Raw genomic sequence first — 11,807 nt, forward strand, 5'->3', positions numbered from 1 at the left:
ACGGCAACGCGGATTCGCAAAAACATCACTAAAGCCACACGCGATACGCTCATCTTCACTCTCAGGAGTGCAGAGATTGAATCTTTAAAAAAAAAAAAAAAAAAAAATTTACATTCATACACACACACGCGCAATACTAATGTCATCTTGTTTCTCTCGCCCACCTCCTCCTCATCCATTCCCGTACACCGTGGCTTTATCGCCTCACTATCCCGCTCTCTTTGTTTGGTTTCCGGTGCGTCAATTCAATCTCCGCGGATGCTGCGCATCCTGAACGCGAAACACTGTGCTGGATTTTCGACTTGTCGTCGTAACGGGTATCGTCGCCATCATCGCTTCCACCGCTACGAACATCGCCAACCTCGGCCACATCGTCGCCATACCGGCATCCCAACGTTACGCATGCCCCGCTCAAACACCACTGTCCTTACGCTTACAGCGGTAAGTATTGCGTTCACTCGCATATACATATAAAACAAAAAAATAAATATACTTATAAACATATACGTACACACTTATGTGTATGGATACATGCGCGCGCGCATTTTCGCGTGTACGCACGTATACAAGTGTGTAAGTACAGGCGTGCGAAGACGCTTGTATTTACCGCGTACCTCGATTATGCCATTTGAACTTAGTTACGCGCCGAATGTCTGGGTGCGCGGACGCGTCCGCCCCATACCCGCGACTCACGGTGCACTTGAGTCTTTCCCCCTCTTCCCTCTCGCTCTTTCTCGCACGCTCGCGTGTACACATCTTTCGTTCTTCACGCGCAGAAAGTAATACGAGTGCGCCCGCGACCAGCGCAGCACTTTCTTTCCTTACTATCTTACTTAGTTTTCTTTCTCTTCTTTCTTTCATTACTCTGTCAGACTGATTCGCGTTGCGGCTTTCGTCAGTCTCTCGTAGCCCAGATGGCAACGCGAACCACCTAGACAAGTACGGACGAGTGAGTCAGGATTCCACCTGTTAATGTGCTAATGAGGTGCGGAGTAAGGGTTCTTAAGAGTTTTTTTACTTATGGATTTTTTTTTAATTTCCGACTAATTATCTAATACGTTGACGAGGTTGATATACAAGTGCGGGATTCTGGTGTTATTTTTTCATCGACGGCGTGCGTGCGCTTACTCTCCTGCATCGCTCGATTCTGAATCACTTATCACGATTTTGTAAAAAGTTCTTTTCTTTATTAACAGCTACGATTTTATCGACTAATACGGCTAAACGCCCATTAAACCGCGATTTTTTTATAAATTAATTTCTACGAAAATAATACATTATGTGGCATAACTCGTATTTTTACTTCCAAGGCGTATCTTATCATAAGATAACAATTTACCTACCAATAGGTTTCTAATAGTCTTCAATTTAACGCATGAATCAACTAAGCAAATATATACTTTTTCCATTATTTGCCGAGCAAACATTACGGATTACGTGCGATTTAATATTTTACCAATTGTTGTAAGTATTTATCAAAATCATTATTGGTTTTTCCATTGAGGCTGACGGCAGCATTGGGCATCTCTTAAGAAACTCGATAGTGCACGGCGTATTGAAAAAACGCGATATAAAATGCAGTTAGACGGGTAGTTTTGTCAATATCGGGGTTGTACGTAATAAAAAATTAGGCCTTTTTAAATTTCCAATAGTGTGATCGCATAGCGGCACATCCTTTACTCTCTTGAAACAAATGTCTGATTCTTGGCGCGCGATTTTTCATCGAGATAATATTTATTTAACTTTTACCGCTTGTTAATGCACAGAACACAGTCGTAGCGTAGGAAAATAACTGGAGTATGTTTTTCGGCTCCCCTATCCGTCGGAATATTTTATGGTCCTTGATATATTTCTACGATATGGTTCGTTCTTTCGTTCGCTTCAGAGTTCCTTAAGCTTTAATTAAACAGAGACAAGCAGCGCGAAGCGATCGCTTACGATCATCAAATGCAAATCATCAAGCCAATTAGTTAAAGATAGTCCATGACACGAGCGCGCGAATGTATAACAACAACAACAACAACAACAACAACAACAATAATAATAATAACAACAACAGCAGCAGCAACAGTAGTAGTGTTAATAATAATAATAATAATAATAATAATAATAATAATAATAATGATGATGATGATGATGATGATGATGATGATGATGATGATGATGATGATGAGGAGAAGAGAGGTATAAATGGGACGCGTATCCGTGTCGTTTCATTGATCGGCGACTGCTGTTATAACTGACAAACTCCGTGGCCTGAAATCGGTAAGGAGTAGCCAATCGGTTGGGAAAACTACACCTCGATCTCGCCAAATTCGTTGCGACTTGCACAAATTCTGCTCTGGCCAACGGAGCTCGTTAAGAAGCGTACCTCGCTAATTCAATTAACACGTACGTCGAATAACAATTGCGGCGAACGCGCGCCAAGCGGTGAAGTGCGCAACCTCTCGCGAAATGGCCCCCGAGCCGCTGCTAATAAGCCTTGGTGGGGAAGGGCGGGAGGAAGGGGGGGGAGACCCCGTTCTCTCAACCGACCAGCGCGATTCGAGTCGACCGACGTAAATCACTTGACGGGGCCCCAAATTAATCGCAACGAGCCACTCGCTCGGCGCACGATCTCGCAGCCGCGGCACACCGACGCTCCCCCGTAGCGCGAAGCCTCGCTGCCGATTTTACAGCTAGTCGAGGAAATTCCGCCGGGGTTTACGTCACCGGGCCCCGAGATGAAGGACTTTTGATTAGTAGTCGCGTAGCGCTCGCGCCGATCGCCTCGTGTGAAAAGTCGCGAGGTCACAAGAATGCGATCGTAGTGACGAATTCCTCAATTTTCATAATAATAAGTGCGGAGAGTGCGATGGCTATGGTTGGCGAGATCGTCGTTGTGCCGCGTCGCCATATCGGAGGCTTTCATTTGTGCAATTGACGTTTATTGAATTTAGCCGGCCGAATTTATTTAGTCGGTTTGAATATTTTCGACGTGGAAGCGAGGAGAGGATCTAGCGGAAATTAGTGAGCGCGTCGGTAGAGTGGGTGTGCGGGTGTGTGTTTGGAGGGCCGAAGGAAGCCTGAGCGTGGAGCCAGTCGTTGTCGGCTCGAAAATCCGAGCGATAAAAGTATATAAATTGACAAATGATGATTTGCAGTTGGTTTTACGATTCGTTCGCTCGTCGATTAATGGATAAAACTGGAGCTTGCAAAACAATCAAATGAGAAATTGAAGTTCATGTCTTGCGAGTCATTCTCTAAGCTTTCTTTTTCCTCAAAATTGTTAGCGAGTTGGGAGTTTTAATGAAAGTAAAGTAAATTTTTTTGTTTTGTTTCTGATGGTTCTTTCTCCGCGTACTACGAGCAAGCCATTTCATCTCGCAATGATAATTCACTTATTCGCCTCAAGTTATGTGCGTATGCATACAAAAATAATATTATTAAACGTGCCCGATAATTGAATATCTCGTTTATTTCGTAACCACACTTTAATAAAATAAATAAAATGCAAACGCGCTCGGTTGGGAGTAAGGGCTGAGATTAATTAATTCTTTTTTGTTAATAATAATGAGCAATGGTCCAAGGCAAACTATTGAATAAAATATGTCTTTCCTAGGTATATCATCGAGTTGATAAAAATATTACGCGGAAAGCAATGTGTTCGAGCCATCTCTGCATATCTCAAATTGTTTGACATAATTAAAAGTAGGCTTTTGCTCTTTTGTAAGAATAGTGCCGAATCTGGGGAAAAACGTTTGAATGCGTCTAATAAATTGTTAAACCTGTGATTTAGAAAGAGCGCTGTCTCTTTTTTATTTACACGCATTTACTACTATCACTACTACTACCACTACTACTACCACTTCCACTACTACCACTGCTACTACCACTACTACCACTTCCACTACTACCACTACTACTACCACTATTACCACTACTACCACTACTACTACCACTACTACCAATAATAATAATAAGTCGAAAAACCGCGCTTTTTCTACAGGCTAATTATATATTCGCTTTCATTGGAATATGAAACTTTCTTCGATCTCAAATAAAAAACTTGATTGAATTTTTTACAAGGCGTGATTATAAAGTGATTTAATTGTGCGATATGTAGAAGAATAAGGACGAGAAGCATTCTAACATCCCACTTTTGTCACGCGGCCGGGACACTTGTCAATCGGCTAAGGCAAGGCTAGATATTTCAGAATACCAGTGCAAGTGTCTACATTACTATAATAGATTTATCTTCCCGGCATGACTCACGATCGAGGTGAAATATGAGCAGCAGTGGTAGCTTGCCTGCGAAAGAAATAAAGTTAAAAAGCCGAGATTTGAAAGTATAGGCCGATGCGGCCATTTAAAACTATCGGTAGTGCAATTGGCCAATCGCCCTCTCTGTGGACTTAAGCGTGCTTAAGTGCCACGTGCTCACAAAGTACACCGCGTGTGAAGGTAGTCGTGCTGAATAGTCGGCGAGACTTGGTTGCCGATCTTATCCAAGCAGCGCTGAGAAAGATACAAACGATTAGCCGTGCGTCAATAAGGAGCACGCGAAAGGATGAGCGAGCCAATTAAAATGTCGACACCGAGCCCGGCGTCACGTGGTCGCCTCAATCCCGCGGTTCTTGCCGTGTACAACGCCCAGGTGAATCACACCGTCGCCGTCGAGCATCAGGTACCTAAGCCTCACGATTCCTTAACTAATAGTGCGAGTGGGTGCGTAACGGCGATAAAATGTTAGAACGACGCTCGATTACGCTGTCGTCTGCTTCGAAACACGATGCACGAGCGGATCAGGCTTTTTCCTTTTCAGGTTCAGGAAACAGAGTGTGTTGGCTGGTGACTTTCGATTTGGTTTAATTACGTCGTATATAAATTGATAAATGCCGTGCGCCAATGTTCGAGTGTGCTTTGTTCGATTGTGAATTCTCGAGATTCTTTTCCGTGGAAGTCGCAGTAATTGAAATTCGAATTACATTCTAGATTTACGGCAATGCTTAACTTAACAAACATGGCCATCCCATTTACTAACGAACGACGAATACCTTTGGAAAATTCTTACGAAATTTTAATTTACTATGATTTAATTTGTTTTTTTTTTTATGCATGCTTTTTCAGCTATTTTTATAATTATTTTACAATTTTTTTTATTATATAATATAGGCTTTCCTCGAGCAAATTAATAACTATTAAAGACCTTGTATTTATCATCAATTCATAAAAAGACAATAGGATGTTGCGTTTGTTTTAAATGAGCAAAGTATTCACCGGTACTTGTTAATGACCTTTTTAACTAGTGAGGATTTTGTAAAGTTTTTCTCACTAGCGATATGACACGATAATTCGTGTATAATAATAATAATAATAATAATAATAATAATAATAATAATAATAATAACAATAACAATAATAACAATAATAATAATAATAGCAATAACAATAATAATAATAACAATAATAATAACGTTATGATTATGCCAAAAAAAGATAGAATCCTTTAAGTAGGAAATTATGGTCTAATGAAATTATATTCTTATTATTATTATTATTTTTAAGAAAAATCATTAACATTGGTAAACGTATGGACAACATGATGTTTCTATTATAATTTATTTGCTAATGACAATGCAATTCAAGCAGTATTATTTTGAGAAATTAAATAATACATATAAGTAATAATAAGTTATAATTTTATATAGTCAAGTGTAATGAAGCCGCTGATTCTACGAAATATTCAACTCGTAATTTTATAACAAAATATTCACACACTTTAATCGCACTTCCTAACAGCTCAAATACATGTTTACGCAAACAATTTAAAGAAATTTTTATGGTACGTCTTAATGACGAAGGAAAAAAGAAAACACAAAAAAAAAATAACAAAAATATATTTTACATTCCAGTTTTTTGTGTAATAAGCAAGTGCGACAACATCCACATTTTACACTGAATTATTTTCACTTTGGCATTCGTATGCTGCACAATGAACATTAAATAAATTAAAAGCCTCAGTTGTATCTGAGACGAAATTGCGCCACTTCAGCTTTTACTATCTTATATATGAAACCTAGTTTTTATTACGAGACTCATCTTATTTCCATAAAGAATCAGACACTGCCACGAAAGCCCAGCTTTACCATACGAGGTGTCAATTAATCGATTTCAATTGGATGTTGCTGAAAGTCATGCAATCATGACATGACATTCCATAACATTCACGTATAACGCACAAATGGTTGACCCTGACCACGTGGTGCATCAATTAGGCAGTGAACTCACGAATTAATTCATTAGATCGATACGAGTGGAGTACTCGGTACTCACGACCCTCGTGTAAGTGGATGCTAAGACACGCCATGTACTCCAAGTGCTCGCACACACACACACATATATATATATATATATATATATATATATATATATATATATATATATATATATATATATGTATATGTATACGAGGTCGAGTTACATTTTTTTTTTTATCAATCCTTTTTTATAGAGTCTGCACAGAAGACTTGACAAACGAGGCCGACGCGGCGTGAGTCATGCGAGAAAAGCATAAAGAAAAAAATAAAGGAGGAAAGAATCCGCGTAGGTAATCTTACGCTCTCGTGTGCGCCGACCAAAGTCACCGCGACAACGCCACGCTGATGTAGCGGGCCGTAAAAATAAAAGCACAAAGAAAAAGGAAAACAAGGAGTCGCGCTTGGCCGAGGAACGAATCGCCGGCTCCTTTTACTTTTACGATAATGTCAGGATTTTTACGTTTTCCGATAATGTCGAAGGAGCGGCGCACAGCTGGATTATATACCGCCGATGATGATGTTTTCTTGTAGTTTTCTTCCCGAGATAATACAGCACCCATCGCGTAGAGAGTCCGAATGGCTATGGTGGGGCAGGGGTGAGGGGCATGGTAGGAGAGGGGGGGGGCGGCAAGCATCATGACATAATCCCGATGCTTGCCGATGGCGATCGAGTATTCCACGTGGAGCTTTAATGTGCCGTTATTACTCCTTATAATCAAATAATAAATTGATAATTTATGCCAGTGTTCTGTGCGCCAACCCAAGCACACGTGCAAAGTAATAATATCGCTGTATATTTTAGGCGCTTCTTCCATAATTCATATTTAAAAGTTACTCGGCTTAAAAGCATTTACCGGGGATAAGCTGAAAATTTTTAACAATACTTAAAAAATGTATTTAATGCCTATCGTGTTATTTTTAACATATCTTAGCGAACAAAAGCTTCTATCGCACTTTTATAAGTAATATAATTATGAAAAATATTATACGACGCCCTTAGGTACATTCGCATATAACATCATAATAATATACAATATTAATTATCGAATTAAAAGTCACGAGTAAACGAATAATTTTGCATAGTATTTTCGTATTAAGAATTTCGATTCAAAGATAATTTCTCATTTAAGGTATTCAACTTTTTCTAAGCTACTCTTAAATAAATTATTCTAATCTGCTAAATTACACTTTGAAGATTTTTAATAATTATGATATACACGTCCCTTTCACAGCTATATAATTTAACAATAAATATTGCAATGGACTCGAAAAAAGCGTGGTTTTAGCCGTTTTTTTTTTTTTTTTTTTTTTGGTCCACACCCGACACGTCTCTTATTCCGAAGCCACTAAGTATGCTTGATAGTATTCAAAAATTTCACTTTCGCATTGCCGGCAGTTCGGTCTATCAAAGCTCGTGCATTATCAAAATTACGGTTAAACGGGCACAGTCGTAAGGTGACGACTTTGCTTGCTTTAAATGCACGAATGGTTGCCGACAGCCCACTCTCTCAATCCCATACCAATGGCTTATGGCTTGGAAGGTGTCCTTTCGAAGGCGAAAAATTAGATCGCGAAATTCTTGGTCGTCCCATTGACCGTTGTCGATTTTTCCCAGTTGGAAATAATCGGCGTTCAAAGCGCATGGACAAAGAGGATACATAATATAGGATCGAAGCAGATTATAATGAGAGAGCGAGAAAGCGTTTGATCGTTGTGCCGTTGCGGAGTAGTTAGTAATTGGTATGCCTGCGAGTTAATAGGAAGTGCGAAGTGGAGCCCCTGTCTCTCTTTCTCTTTCAAGTGCCAATGTAACCTTAATTGGCCGTCGAGCCGATAAGTCCATCGAACCGCCTCTCCCCTCCTCTTCTTAAGTACAGCCAGCGTATGTGAAACGAGATTCTTATCTGTGACGAAACCCACTTGAAGGGATTGGGAACGTGGCTCTGGCGATCAGCCAGACTCCATTATATCAACTTATGCGAGCGAGCTAATCGATTTTTAGCCCCTTCCGTGTCCGTTTCCGCTTTTCCGTCGAACTAGTCGCGTTCTTACTCCTCTTTTTAAATCCGAGCTTTTTGTGGTTCTTGGATCGATTCTTGGAACGCAGCTTAAAAATTTGCTCGGCATTTTAACCCTCGAGGGTTAAAATCACTTATGTCATTAGCCTCGTGAATGGCATATTATAAAATCGATTTGATGCCATTTATCGATTTTTTCATTCGAAATTTTTTTTTTTTTTTTTTTTTTTTTTTTATGATAATAAAAACGCACGAAGCATAAGAAAATTATATTTCCTATTGGGGCGAGGTAATAATAACAATAGCTTTCTTTTCCCGATATAAATAGGAATGCTTATTGTGTGCTTTCAGACGTTAAGTTAGCTTTATGAATTTCCTGCTGTATAATAACAGTTTTATACTCTTATTTTCCCCATACTTATAGAATGGAAAAAATATATAATACTTTTTAAGAGCTTTAAAAAACTTCGTTTACGAGGGCTTTTGTGTTAAGCAATCTCGGAAAAATATGTAGTTTTCTTGGCTGAGCGAATTAGCCTTTCCTCATGCCGGGCACCACTCCGTTGTGTCAAATAACTTATATTCCTTATGCTCTTTCTAATTTTTCTTTGATAATTTCCAAGTGAACGGAAAATGATCGAGGCTGGGACAAACCTACCTCGTGTTAGTAAGATGTTTGTTTGGATTTGGTATTTCTTGATGTTGCATTATTAGTTTATAAATATTCATATGTAAGAGTTCCGTTTGTTTAAGTCACAGAATTTTTGCACGAAAATATATTAAATAAAGAATTACAATTACGCGTGAAAGAAAGATACAGAAGAGTTGTGGGGGGGGGGGAGTATAAATATAAAAATATATGCATACATGCATTGACTGCAAATGTAATTGATTAAGTATTTTAAGTTCTTATTAAAAGTTGAATTAATTATTCGCTTGGTTAGCTATAACATTGATCATTTAAAATATATTTGAATCTAGAACGATCTGTTTTTAAACTGAAATAATGAATACAATTTCAAATTTGGATGCGCAATACTACTTAATTGAGTAAATTGTAAAACAAATTAAAAAAAATAAAAGAGAAATATAAAATACATAATAAAAAGCCCAATGTAAACAAATAAAAATTCACTCTTTTGTTAGAATGTAAACTGTATGTGAACAAAAAAAATTGAAACTACATAACATGCATATATGTTAAAGAAATAAAAACTTTTGTATGCAATAATATTGCTTATTGAAATGTGAGAAATTCATATTTGTGAAATTCATTATTATTATTATTATTATTATTATTATTATTATTATTATTATTATTATTATTATTATTAAAAAGTTTTCATATATATATAATATAAATATTCATAATAATAATTATAATATTATTCAAATGATTTGTAAGATTTTTAAAGCTAGAGTTACACGAAAGATGATTTTTCTTTTTTAGCCCATTTCAAGTGTTAACAAACACTTTTTCATACAAAAGCGTCAAATTCTACACTTAGATAATAATTAATTTTCAATCACTTTCTATAAAAAGTGATTGCTAAAGAGCTAAACATTAAAAACCGCATAATAATATTTTAATGAATTTAGTGTTAGAATTGATGAAGAATTTATCCTTAATTTTTGTATTATTATACTTGCTTAACATTCTGAATTATAATGATATTGTTGCCTTTAAATCCCGCCTACATGCAATTGATCTATTATGCAATACATTCATTTAATAAGAATTAAAAGTAGCTTGTTAAAGAAATTTGTTTTATTATATTCGTTTTATTACTTTTATAAAATCAAAAGTTCGCTGTTTTGAATATACTTCGTAATACCTGGAATTAACCTTTTAAACAAACTTGAACAGTAATCTCATGGAAATTGTTATGAGAATTTAGTGTTGTTTTCAATTTTAATATTCTTTCAAAAAGAAAGAAAGATTAGAATATATGAAATATAAGATATTGTTCTACATAAATAGGCATAATGAATAATTTTGTCGAAGACTTTGATATTGATTGTCTATATGCTGTGATACTAAAATATTGATTCGTTACTACTTCATCAATTACAAAAGCTCGAATACAGCTTAAGAATATAAATTAAAAATGCTAATGTAAAAAAGTAAACGTAAATAAATCGATATTAATCTTTTAATTTACTTTGGAGACGAAAGATATTTCAATAATAAATGTATTGAACAGTTTAAATTAACTGATTACCCAATAGAAATTATATTCGATAAATCAAATTATTTTAAAAATTCTTTAAATAAATAGGGAAGATATAGTGACTATATGTGGCACAATTAAAATTTGTATTTGTTATATATTATTGATTATTATATTGGTTATGTATGATTTGAATTAAGGAAATGTATAATATTTAAATGGAATATCGAGGCAGAGATAAAGAGAAAAAATATGTTTTGCAGCATCGTTTAATCCACCTATTCTAAAATACTGTGTTTTAATTTTTCATTAAATTTTGAATTCTTTATTAAAAATTACGGAAGAATGGAAATGATACCGTTATTCTACATCCCCTTACGTAATAATTGTTTTGATAACCATTGCATAAATGCAATAGTAATAATACTCTTAAAGTACACGTATAATGTACTTAATGTGCGAATATAATGTTTTCTATGGAAATTGCATATAAAGGTAATAAAATCTATTGTATAGCATTTATTTATTGAGCTTAGAAGTTTATTATATAGAATAACTATTATCATTTATGGGTTTATTTGGCTATTGTTGCAATACTTTCAAAGACCTTTTATTTTTTTTAATACATTTTTACTATTATTCGTAAAAGGGCATTCTTTACAAAACAGATTTACCGCTGTACATTGAATAAGAATAAAGTTCTGAAAAGGTATGTCCTAATAATTTGAAATTATAAAATTATTAAAATAATCATGGCAACTGTCGAGAGATTTAACATAAAAATTCCGATGTAACGATCGAAGATGTTTGATTAATTGCTTTTGCCAAAAATTGAAGCCAAAAATTAAGTAATATAAAGAACTCGTTTTCTTGCAAATTCAATAGTCGTAAAGCAACGATTACTAATTAACCGGAACCCCACATCACTCATCATCAGATTTCCATATTTATGTAAAATTTGAAAATTCACTGTATCTACGAGGAAAATCTGATACTGATATTAAAATAACGAAAATAACAACAACAGTATGGTTAAGGTCCGTCAAACATTACAAAATGCACGATCCGCACGTTGGCGAGAGCGCTCATTGATTAAAAAGTTACAGCAATTGCAGCTGCATCGGTGCCACCGACGTTAACAACGGGACACGCGATTGAAGGACACGCATACACGAGTTCCTACGTACAATCATAAAAGTCGCATGGAAATCTTGGCTCGCTTGATTGGAGCGACGCCCCGACGTTTGGCGAGGCTATGTCAACACTAATCACAGTACTTACTGTTGGCCCAAGATTAAGTGGATTAAGCAGAAGAAGCC

The 11,807-nt window shown here is 36.2% G+C and overlaps 1 protein-coding gene across 4 annotated transcripts in view; it reads left to right on the plus strand.

The window, feature by feature from the left end:
- pnut (septin 7-like protein pnut) overlaps nucleotides 1-11,807 on the plus strand; it is a 108,360-nt gene that overhangs the window by 21,046 nt on the left and 75,507 nt on the right. For 2 of the 4 annotated variants that reach the window (XM_011500495.1, XM_011500494.1), the window contains exon 2: nucleotides 440-441. In XM_011500495.1, the coding sequence (XP_011498797.1) occupies nucleotides 440-441 (2 nt within the window). Of the gene's footprint in view, nucleotides 1-132; nucleotides 442-4,300; nucleotides 4,667-11,807 lie in introns of those variants that run through there. The other 2 variants (XM_011500493.1, XM_011500492.1) reach the window with 2 other exon arrangements.

This window comes from Ceratosolen solmsi, unplaced genomic scaffold (assembly GCF_000503995.2).
Source record: "Ceratosolen solmsi marchali unplaced genomic scaffold, CerSol_1.0 scaffold56, whole genome shotgun sequence".
NCBI classification, from domain to species: domain Eukaryota; kingdom Metazoa; phylum Arthropoda; class Insecta; order Hymenoptera; family Agaonidae; genus Ceratosolen; species Ceratosolen solmsi.